The sequence below is a fragment of the Drosophila sechellia genome, chromosome 3L (assembly GCF_004382195.2).
Source record: "Drosophila sechellia strain sech25 chromosome 3L, ASM438219v1, whole genome shotgun sequence".
In the NCBI taxonomy this organism is placed as follows: domain Eukaryota; kingdom Metazoa; phylum Arthropoda; class Insecta; order Diptera; family Drosophilidae; genus Drosophila; species Drosophila sechellia.
In genome coordinates this window covers 682,026-694,010 of record NC_045951.1, presented here as the reverse complement: position 1 = coordinate 694,010, position 11,985 = coordinate 682,026, and the positions used below count along the sequence as shown (strand labels likewise).

The 11,985-nt window shown below is 43.6% G+C and overlaps 1 protein-coding gene across 1 annotated transcript; it reads left to right on the top strand.

Annotated features, from left to right (window-relative positions):
• Positions 1-1,497: 1,497 nt before the first annotated feature.
• LOC116801093 lies at positions 1,498-3,268 on the top strand. The gene is given in 4 exon segments (XM_032718684.1): positions 1,498-1,971; positions 1,973-2,149; positions 2,151-2,449; positions 2,955-3,268. Coding segments are annotated over 3 exon segments (495 nt in total). The 5' UTR covers positions 1,498-1,933; the 3' UTR covers positions 2,431-2,449; positions 2,955-3,268.
• Positions 3,269-11,985: the final 8,717 nt, after the last annotated feature.

The following is an 11,985-nucleotide window of genomic DNA, read 5'->3' as shown; positions in this document are numbered from 1 at the left end:
CACGCTTGAGTGACCTAGTCGAATCCTGTGTAATTGATTTGGTCGATTCTACTGAGTTCTTCTTGTATTCTTTTAGAAAGGTTTGCTGTGTGGGTGTTGTTTGTGTTGATGTTTTAGTTACTAGTTAGTTTTTAGTTACTACTTTAGTGTTTTAGTTACTATTAGTTACTATTTTTATTGCGGCGAGGACTGCGATCGATTCTGCTGTCAGGATATATGAGTAGTTTCAGTTTTGGTGGCTTAGTATTGTGTAGTTTCATTGGGTAGCAGGGTATCGATCGTAGTCGATTTTGGATATCAGTTTGGATTTTGTTATGTTCAGTAGGCTGATTGTGTTACAGTTAATTTGAGGGCTGGCGTGGCATTTTATAATATTAAGTGGAGGGAGTTCATGTGTGTGTTTCAGGTTAAAGACAACTCCGATCTTAAGTATCTGAAGGATTTATACCTTAGAATTACTCAATTCAGTTTAAGAGTTATGCCCCGTTCTATATAGAGTATTCCAAATAAAAACACAGATCGGGGTGATGAAATGCACGGCGGAGTGTCGGTGGTGCATCGTGCAGCGCCAAAGTGGTCGGGTGCATATAATATGAGTACTATGCTATATAAGCCAGACCAAGTTTGATCAGCCGACGTCTGCCCCGGCTGAGGCAGCAGCAGCGGCAGCGGCGGCGGCGGCGACTGCGACAAGTTTTATGAATGAACGAGTGCAACTGCAACTTCAACGAAAGGAGACGGGTGGAAACGGCTTGTGAATGGCAAGCGCAAGATCGAACTATTGTAATTACTACGAGATTATGCAAAATGCATATGCAATTAGTGGCAACTACCCCTCCTCTCCCTCATCTTTCGACTTGTGAGTCATGGGGCAACTGGTTTGACTTGACTGGCGGCCTGAGAACCTAAAAAGTGAGCACTGAATGCTGAACACCGAACATGCCGAGAACAAGTACAACTGTGAGTTCTCGTACTGGCAGTCAGTACTCCAATATGAACTCATATGATTGGAATTTCTGTGCCGTTGCCGATGATGATGACGAACCACCAACCAGTCGCACAGAAGCTCTAGAAGATTGTGCAATTGTGCCCCAACCTGTTTGCCACTTTGTAGCACCGAGTATTCTTCAATCTCGAGATGCAGATGCAGATGCACATGCACTTGCTTCGAATCGAGTCGCATCGAGTCGAATCGAATCGAATGGAATCCACAGCCATTGTCCCTAGTTTGTCCATCATGCACATTCCATTCTTTGAAAAGCGATCAATGCCAAGTCAATAATGAAACGATGCCGATCCGTTTGCTGGCGGAGAAGAATATAAATTTCTGGCCTATCAGTTGGCTTCGTAAAAGAGGGCACCGAAGCACTGATAATAATGTCGCCTGCGAGAATTCCTTTAGCGGCATTTAGGGCCACTTAATTATGGCCCCCCCGCGTGCCCTTCCTATCCCCTTCCCCTTCCCCTTCCATCTCTCGCTTGAAAAGCAAAGAAGAGCCCAATCCTAAATTCCTGGAATTTTGACTTGGTCTCTTGTTAAATAACCAACTGCTGTATTTGTTCATGTCGCTTGCCCTTCACTCGGAGAAAATGTGGCATGCTTTTTGGGAAATGCACTGGGAATGCCATTTTTCAAATGGTTATCGATTAGGGTTGAAAAGGACGTTAAATTCCAAGGCGATGGATTATTATTTCATAATTTTTCCCTACATAAATAATTATTCAAAAATTCTTCATACAAGTTCTTCCCATTTATTAAAGTGTTCACCCACTCCAACTCTACGTGGTTGTGGGGTTACTCTGCGTTTCCTATAGCCTGGCCTATGATGATTGTCCACGAAATTGGCAAGGCGAAGAGGTGCTTCAACATCATAATCCACGATCCGGAGATGGCTGATGTGAACGAGGCTCAGGGAGACTTGGACTTGGTTCGATGAACCAATTAGATCAAACAACTTACACCACTCCGCACACACACACCTCTCCTGGGTGCAACAATACAACAACTGAGGAGAAGACTGCGAGAACAACAAAAAAGAATTCTTTACGAGCCTCGCTCCGGTGCACGGTCATCAAGTCAGCTCGTTCAACATTCAAGAGGCATCGATGATAATATTCATTCATTTGATCAAACCGCCGACGATGTCGACGGACGGTGATGCAGACGACGATGGAGACGACTTTCATTATGGGCCTGTTTCTCCAGACCCCGTCCCAGTAGTCCCCCCATCGCCGCGCCCATCCGAGCTCCATCACCATCCACCTCCGTCTACTGGGAGGCCGCCCAAACGCAGTCCAAAACCAAGTCAGGAACGGTGGGGAAGTACAAAAACATATTGCCAAAGTAGCAGCAACAGGCAAAGCAACTACGGCAACATCATCAACCAACACGAGAAATCTCAACAGCAGCATTATGCATCATTACACTGAGAGAAACAAAAGGCAAGCTGTAAGTGTAAGACCAAAACGACCTATATCTGATATCCGGAATTATTTAAATCGTATTAAAATAAATAAGGAGCTATACTGATTAAGATAACACTCAAAATATGAGTATTATTAATATAATTTTAGCATTTACATTTAAGTCACACTTCTTTCGTTCTAGCAGTGCACTCAATCGACACATTCACTTATAGGTCTCAAAATCGATGGGAAAAAGGAATATGTTGAACGGGTGGTGGCGGTGGCGGCGTTCGCTTGTAGCACGGCTCAAAACTGCTGTCCGTTGTCCGCTTGTCCGTTTGTCCGCCGTCCGTCGATCGTCCGCTCACACATACAGCACACAAGGGCACGGACACACCTCCACACACACAGCACACGCACCCACAATGCATGTGTATGCAGACGAAGCCGAGACCTCTTTTTAATGTATTGCAATTCCAAGAATTTAGGAAGAGGAACGTGAGAAACTTTGTTTTTGTTATTTTCTTTTCTTTGCATTTCATTTCAAGATACGATGCCGATCTCTGACTCCCTGCCCCAGCCCCTGCTCCCTCGCCCACTGACGGTGTTTACGTCTCGAGCGTCCAGGCTTCATGGCTTTGTCCAGCGGTGCTGATAGCCTGGCTATCAAATCTAGCTGGTGTCCTTTAAAGCTTCTTCCAAGGATTCAGGATTTTAGAATACCCAGTTAGAAAGTGAGAAATCCTACCCTTGCAATCTTGCTAAGCACACTTTCCGGCTTTTTGAGAAAATCTATTAAAAATAGATTCACCTAAACCAAAAATGCATTTTTCACACATTGCAATCGGAATTACGTACACAAACGGACTTATATGTATTTTCAAACAAATGTTTACCAATAAAATACATTTTTCAACTGCTAAAAATGGAGATGATCTTGCTAGTATGTTTCTTTAAATAGATCGAACACTTTTCTTTGAATATTGTATTTGGTAAATACATATAGTTTGGCATTATCATACATATCATGTATCATGTCAAGGTAACTTTTCTATTGGCCTGACATGAGTATTTCAATTTTAAATCGCCATCTTTTTTTTTAAGTTTCTGAAGAAGGCTCTCGGTCTTAATCTTAATTATGGTTGTTTCCTTATAAGTCCAATATTCAACTTTTAGGAATCCTCAATAGGCCTTTGATGAATCCTCAGAACTAGCTTTTTTTCGGTACTTCGATGTGGGCACCTCTGAAAGCGCAGGCTCTCGTATCCATAAGTCACCGAGGCGTCTTCGTCTTGGCCTCCGCTTCTTTTTCTTTTTGGTCTTCGGTGGACGTCGCTGCCTCTGTTGGCGTTGCAGTTTGTAGAATGCCCAGATCCAGACATTCATATTGTATACACTTAAGATTCTTGTGGAATTTCGGTGCGCCGGGGGAGGTGTGTGGTGTTTGGTAAGTGCTGAGTAGTGAGTGGGCCGGGCGCGTAGCGGTGTGAGTGCTCGAGTGCTCCATGTCTCTGTGCGAGTGCAGACTTGGCTAATAAAGCCGGCGACAGGAGAAAGCCGAATTCCAAGAGCACAACATTGTAGCACTTGGGTGGTGCCGAGGTAAACAACAGTTCCATGGCAGACAAGGGGCAGGGATCTCCATCTCCATCTCCAGCTCCATATCCCGCGAACTGCATTTAGTTATTCTGTTTGCTCGCCAATCGTTTCCTTTCTGCATTCGCTGCAGATTTCGCAGAGTGTATGCGTGTGTTTGCTGGTGCGTGTGCTGAGCGCATTTCTTTTTGGGATGCCGCTGATCGGAACATGGATGTGGTTGCGGATGAGGTTGTGGTGGTGGTGGTGATAGTGGCTGTGCGCCTGCCTCCGGAATGTGCAAACTCTTCTTCTTCCTCCATACCCATTCTATTTTGGTGAGAGGCACAGAATCAGTTGCAAGTTAAACTTTTTCAAAATAAAGGATCACTTTGTTTACTCCATCAAAGGTTGATAAACCCAGATTTGTAAGGATATCTTTCCTAAAGTCACCCGAAGAAGAGATTTACTCTCTATTTCCTTTTTTTGTTATTTCAACACAAGAAGTTGCCCTAAGAACCTAAAGATCACATATCTAAGAACAAATTATATGATTGAATGGTTATCGCACGGTATTCCCTCGACGATCACCATTTTTTTTCGGTAAGTTTTTTTTGCTTTTCTTGGCCTTTTGGTTCTTTTTTTTTCCTTTTTACCATTTACTGTGTGGCGCAGGGCAGCAGCGACAAAATAGCAGAATCCTGTTGCCATGATCGTTAACAAGATGCCAAGACAACGAGGGAGGGGGGAGGGAGTGGACTTTCAGGGGCGGTTGTTCGAGGGGCAGATTGGTGGAGGAATCTGGAATCTGTGGGAGCTTCGAAAATGTTGGCGGCAGCCAAATTAAATAGGCGCAAGCGCTTTGAGTTAGCCACGAGTTGTCCCGAATCCAGAATGGGATTTTCAACTTAAGTTTGCTTGTGTGGTTGTTGGATTCTTGTTGCATTGTGTGTTGCTGGTGTGTGGTTCTTGTTGTTGCCTAGTTGTTGTTGGGACGCTCTCGTTGTATTTTGCTGTGTTTTATGGTGTTGTTGTTATTACTGTTGTTTTTGTTTCTGAACCCTTTTTCGTTGCTTTTTTTGCGCGTTGCTTGCGAGTTGATTGTCCTGTCCCCTCGAGTTTTTGGCCTGGCCTGGCAGGAATGCTGCCTTACGGGTAGAAAGAGAGAAAATCTTCCCACCTGAGAAAGGTGATGTGGCGAGGGGGGTTTCCACAGGGGGAGTGGCGGAATATGCTGCAAGCCAAGGATCGAGATGCGGTTCGTTCTTGTTTTTCTTTTGAATTTCAGCTTTGTGTGCTGATTTCGTTTTTTTTTGTTTGCCGGTGTCTGCGGCCAACTACTTGGAGTTCTCACATGTATCTGTGAGTACATCCCCATGACTGCGTACACTGAGCGAAGTCGGGGCTCCTAGACAAAATTTAGCTAACGGCGATTGCAGTTCCATTCAAAACCAAGGAAGATGTGGATTGGCTTTGTAATACCAGGGTTCGTTGTGTTTTTATACCTATATGGGTTCGAAGTAAACCATGTTTTTTACGGCAAGTACTGAATCATAGTTCCTCATCTAAAGTTGTTTAAAAACAAAATAATTCTTAGCTTAAAACTTATGGTTGGATTCACTCACGATTCCAGCAGGATATTTTTCCGCAGTGGATGTACGTCGTTTATTATGATTATTTTGTTTGGCTGCCTTTGGCCTGTGCAAAAATCCGCACATAATCTGGCAAAACCAGTAGAACAACAACACCAAAGGATGCGAACAGATCGCCTGGCTGGTTATGCGTGTGTGAGCCAAGGCGCAAAATCCCTATCCTCACTTCTCTCTCGGTTCAGTCTGTCCATGGGGTCCAGGAGGTCTGTCTGTCCGTTCGATTGTCTGGCTTTTTATCTTTTTGGGATTTCGCCTTTTGTCCTGCTCAACGCATTCGAGTTTTCCCAGAAATGTTAATTATAATACTCACAAACATACATAATTACTCGCATTTCGCATTTCGATGCCCGTAGTTCCCATATCTCCCATATCCTGTTTACGTGGCTCCGGATTTCGACGCCGATTGTCCGTTCTCGTTTTTCGCATTGCGTTTATTAATGCGGCAAATAAATTTGCATGCCATGCACATTTTCGGCGTTCATTAATGCTTCTTGTTTATTTATTTGAATATTTTTCTGCACATTTTCTGGCCTTGCGTTGGGATTTGGTCAATGAAAAGGGTTCGGTGCGTGTGAATTGTGCACATGAATAGGGAAAGCATCAACGGTGCATTGTCATAACGGAGTGACATGTCAAGGATACCAATGATGTTCCCAAAAATTAATGGTGATCAAATTTTTGGCACTATATATATATATATGGCACTATACCATATTTTATAATAAATATTATTAAAAATTAATATTATTATATATATGAGAAATTTGTAAATAAAATAAATCGCACTTCGAAAGAGTTAAGAACAAATTTGTATTTCCAAATTTGAAAATCTTAAGCCGTCATATATAAATAGTATAATAAGTGGATTAGACCAACTAATCAACGGAAATGGAATTTGTCAACTGATACCTAATATTTAATTGCTTAATTGACACAGAAAACAAAAGTAAGGCAAAAGCAATAAGACTTAAACCATTTGTTACAACGCAGTTTTTAAAAGTTTATAATAAAATCGCCGCCATTATGTTTTTGCTGTCCCACCGCTCCACCACCCCATTTTGCTATTCGCCCGCTCTATAACGAAAACTGAAGAGAGCAAAAACGAACACTAAAAACAACAACAATAGCAAGAATGTCAAAAACTAACAAAAACCTTAACGACGTCGCTCTCACAAGCGCACATACCAATACCAGTAAATAATGCCAATTGATCGCTAACTCTCTTGCACTTACACACATGCGCGGGCTCCAATTTATCACCTACTCACTCTCACACACACTGCCCCCACAAACCCCAGTGCGCATGTGTAGGTGCTCTCTTTCGGGCACACACCAACACCACTGCACATACTAATCGCCGCAGAGCAAAAACCAACAGCAGCAACAATTTGGTGTAGAGAGGAGCGGGGCGGGTCGGATGGGGGGCCAACTAACGCCACCCTTCCAGCCAAAGCGATAATGGACAAGCAAAGCGACAAAGAGCGAGAGAGAAACCAGTTGTCGTGGCACGTCGACCACATTCCAGGCGAAAGAGGTTAGACCTCTCATTTCATTCACAATTTTCAACGTTCGTTGTTGTTTTTGTTGTTATTTTTGCTGTTGTTGTTGTTGTTCTCCCTGCAGTGACGCCCGTGCAGACCTCGACTGCAGCAGAGGCGGTGGCAGCGACTGCATGTGGGGGCCGAGTTTTGGAGTTCCACTGTGCTTTTTTTCGTGTTCTCCACGGGATGCTTGGCGCTTGGCATGCGACACCCCAAAAGAAAGAAGGCGAAATGGGAAAAAGGAAGGGAAAAAACCCTGTGCCAATGAATAAGGACACAAAAACTTACAATACGGTCAAATACCCACATAAATATCTATGTTTTTATATAGATATGGTCTCCTAAGCATGTCATTATATAACATATCATGGATCCATTTTCATGAATTGCATAACCAATCTTCCACATACAAATAAATACCTTTCAGTAACCTTAAACTGTCATAGTTTTAAGAAACCCGGAGGGTCTTATGAAAAGCAGCTACATAACTTGATATGTACATAAAACAAACTTTGCATGGAAACCAGAGAAGAGCAGAGGTGGCGCCCAATGCAGGGTTCCAAGAACAAGAAGAAGATGAAGCAGAAGCAGCAGCTTAAGGCCGATCAATCGCCATCGATATCGGGGGTGCCTTGTATTTGTTTATCTTTCGTCAGCGCCTTTCAATTCATTCCATTTCCATGTTGCCTTGCAGATAAGAAAACTGTGATAACGCAACGCCCAAGAAAAGAAGAGCACAGTGATAAAGAGACGGCGAGCGGCATTTCAAATGCCCACGATTTATAATCTGTTTGCCTTAATTTCTTACTCAAATGGCTGGCGAATTACAATAAATTCCTTAACCAGGCATGTAATCGCGTTATCATCATTATTTACAATTACAACAGCAGCACGCACACATATGCACTCACTCAGTCGCACACCTTCGTATCTTGGAAATGGATGTGGACGAAGAACCAGCAGAAGACTTGGAATGCACCAAGAGAAATATATGGTTGAAACTGTATTTACTAGTAAGGCAATACATTTCTGCGATCAAAAACACAAATTATTTCACTGATCAAGCTGAACAAATTTAAGAATTTGATGCAATCTACAAATTTTGGATCATTTTGCCTTTTTCAAACTTCGCGATCTTAGCCTGGTTTCTTTTAATTTCCCCAAAACTTCCCCAAGTGGTGAGCATAATTTATAGATATGCACGCGTATCTCTAAGATAGTTTCGCTTGTCGCCGTGCCGCCCGTGGCATACAGCGTACATTTATAATAGCAGCAGCAACAAGTTGCCCACGAAGCGGACTCGAAGACTCGAAGACTGGAAAGCGTATGCATACCTACACATACTTCAATGTTACCTAATTAAAGTTTACATCCAGCCATCCAAGTACGGGGCTTTTCTGTCGCTAGTTATAAAGCGGCAACATCAGCGGCATGATTCATTGGAATGCAAAGAATTTTTATATGTTTCTATCTACATACGTTGATGGCTGTTGGCTTTTACAATTTCAATATGTGTGTGCGATGAATGATTTTGTAACATCTGAAGCAGCAGCAGCACCAGCAGCGGCAGCAATAATAACAACGGCAACACCAACAGAAACACCCTAAAAACATCAAGGCAAACACTGTGCATGTGCAGTAATGGGCCAACCATAACAAAACAACCCAAAAATCGGGGGATGGGGCAGCCAGGGGGTCCCAAAGGGGCGACGGGGAGGGCCGCCGGACACAAGTCCGACGGACTGCTAGTCAAATAGACAAGCAGGCAGACAGACAAACAATCCAATAGATAGACAAATAAGCTTGGCACTATTCGTATCCGAGAGATACGAATGCGACTACGAGCACCGCACCATGCCACACATCGAGCGAATTACAAACGAATACAAATGGAAACGGGGAATATCTTCCGATCGAACGGCACTCGCTAAGCAGATCAGATTAGAGATCCATCAATGGACCAAAAACCATTACGCGGATAAGATCCGTGGAGTGGAAGCGAGTGGAGCGAGCGCAAATGGAGCGCTCACACTTCAGATTGCCAGCGACCCAATTAAATGTGGGTTCATCCGATTGAGTAGGGAGCAAAAGGATAATCAAATGCGCCATATCATTGAGTATTCATAATTCCAAAAGTTTCGATTAATTTGTTTGTTAAACGAAATTATGGACTATATTTACAATAGTTCATTATTACATCAAATTAGCACCCATTCTTGACTTCAGCAGAGAATTTCCCAGAGTCCTTTTTTCCGGAAAAGTCAACGCCATTAACGTAAACCAAATTTATCAGACCCCGATGACCTAAGTATACTCTTTGATTGAAAAGCACTTTCCCTCGATATTTTTTCTCATTTCCCAGTCTGTGTTTCCCAGGCTCTCCAGCTCGAGGTTGGCGAGAAAATTAGTTCCAAAGGATAAGGAAATATTATGACGATCATGAATGGCATTTACAGCCGTCGACACTGCGCAACTGACCCGAATTCCTAGCCTCTTGTGAGAAACAGGAAAATATCTCACGCTGCTTCTCCCTCGCACACATAAGAAAACAGTATCGATAAAAATTGATTGCATATATACAGTAATCCCGAAAAGGTCTCCTCAGGGCGATTCCAGGAAGCATCTTTGAGATGCCGCAGCCGAAAAACCCAGAAGATCGCCTGGGATGGGGGATGGGTTTGCCTTTGGTCGGGGCTGAAATGTGTCGTCGGGTATCCGTACTTGTTTGTAATCAACACATCACTTCCCACACTTGACGACGCGGCAATCGATCCTTTGATATTGGCACACCCACACACCACACACATGGAATGTCCCATTCGTGCACTGAAAAAAACAGGGCACTTCGGGACATTCATTGAGGTTTTTGCTTGTAAACATCTTATAAGTAAAATTTAGCTATTAAGTTAAAAAGCGAAGTAAGATGAAACCAGGCTGATTGAGTTTTTAACTCTTCTCTATATTGGAATATAAGCATTTCCAGAGCACCTTTAACGCTTTTAAATTGAAATCTCTATTCCCCTCTTATGAATGCGCTGCAATTTTTCTAAGTGCACTCGTAACTCGGCCTAATCACTTCACATTTGTATTCATTCTGAAATCTGTGGCACAGGAAGTGATTGTCAGCGAAAATGATTACACGCTGGCCAAATCACAAGTGTCCACGGTGGTCTGCTGCCCCTCAGCCGCTCCTCCGTTCTCGGAAAATCGATTCGAGCAGAAGGGAAACATTGAATGCTGGTGACCAATCTCTGCATGAGGAGTTGCCCATTGCCGTTCAGTGGAACGTCCGAGCCCATCCGATCCTATTTCAAATGGCTCGACTCAATGACTTCTACGAATTTCGCAAGGCGGGCGAGCAACTTGCACCACCAAACCGAAGAACCTCCACTGGGATGTCGCACGCAGAGCTCTGCCCAGCGAGTTGGCCAGAGTCCGCCGACTCGGGTCCAGATCGGACGGCATTATGTGCCCAATTTGTTTGTTGTCGATTCACTTTTTCAAATCGCCGCCTACAATGCAGTTGCCTTATTAATCCGAATTCCTCCCTACACTCGAGTATTTCGATCTGGACTTGTTTTCTCTGTCTTTATCTTGGTGGGAATTCGATTGCGGGGAGTTCCCACTACTCGAAATGCATCGAAAGAAAGTTCGATTTATAATTGAAAAGTCACACAAAACATGCAATGCGATATGAAGCGGGAAAGTTGGGATTTTCTCCGCTTTGGGCATGGATAATCCAGGGATCATGTAATACAAATCTAAATATCTATCTGTTCAGACCAGTTCAACCACTGCACGATAGGCTAACTGATACCTATTTGTGGCCAAAATATAAACTCCAAATTTTATTGTGTGTGTTTTGTATTGGGTTACACTAGCCGATATTGCGGACTTTGGAAAAATGTGTTTTTGGACACAAAAAGGATTCATTCAGCCTGTTAAACTGGAAGGCTGCTTGCCTTTAGCTGGCTGCCACTGTTGCCAGGAGCGGATCGAAGACACCTTGGATGGAAAGGGGTGGGAATGGACTTGGAGGACTATCAATCAAAACATCAACAGCACTGGTCAACTAGAGGGGTGGAGCTGGGGAAAATTTCTAGGGGGCCGCGATGGGGACGGTCTAAGTTTAGACAGCCTTTTGGCGGTGATCGGATTCAGATGCTCAGATGCTGATGTATCCATAGGAATAGACGAGCGACGCACACACATCGGTGCCGCTGCTGATCTAACTGTCTGTGACAAATTTTATTTCTGTAGCGGATCTGTCTGAGTCCCCCTTCTAGCCAACCCCCTCAGCTCCCGCCCGCAGCCTCGGCCACGGGAAAATCTAATGTCACTTCGCAGCATATTTAAAAGCACATAAAGATGTTTTAGACAAAAATAAAAATCGAAACTTCTTAGCGTCTGCGTTTGTCTCCACCGCCAGTTGAACTGACCGACGAATCCGCAACGATTACACTGAGGGAAAACCTGGCCCAGTGGCGGATTCAAGGAGAAAATATTAAATATTAACGACACATCATTGAACGAACATCATTAATTTTTTTGTGGAAATAACATTAAAAACTAAACTTAAGCGTATCGGTTTAATTTATATTTCTTATTACAAAGTATTATTTACACTTTTACTATATATTTTTGTCGCTCTGTACTGAGCTTCCTGCAGATGAAAACATGGCCGAAAATAGATCGCAGACTGGCCAGACGACAACGCACCGCGGATAATGTCGCAATGGTAATGGTGGCGCTACGCCAGCCAGGGCCGCCATTTCCTCTTCTTGCCAGGGCTGCACTACTTCCGGCGGATA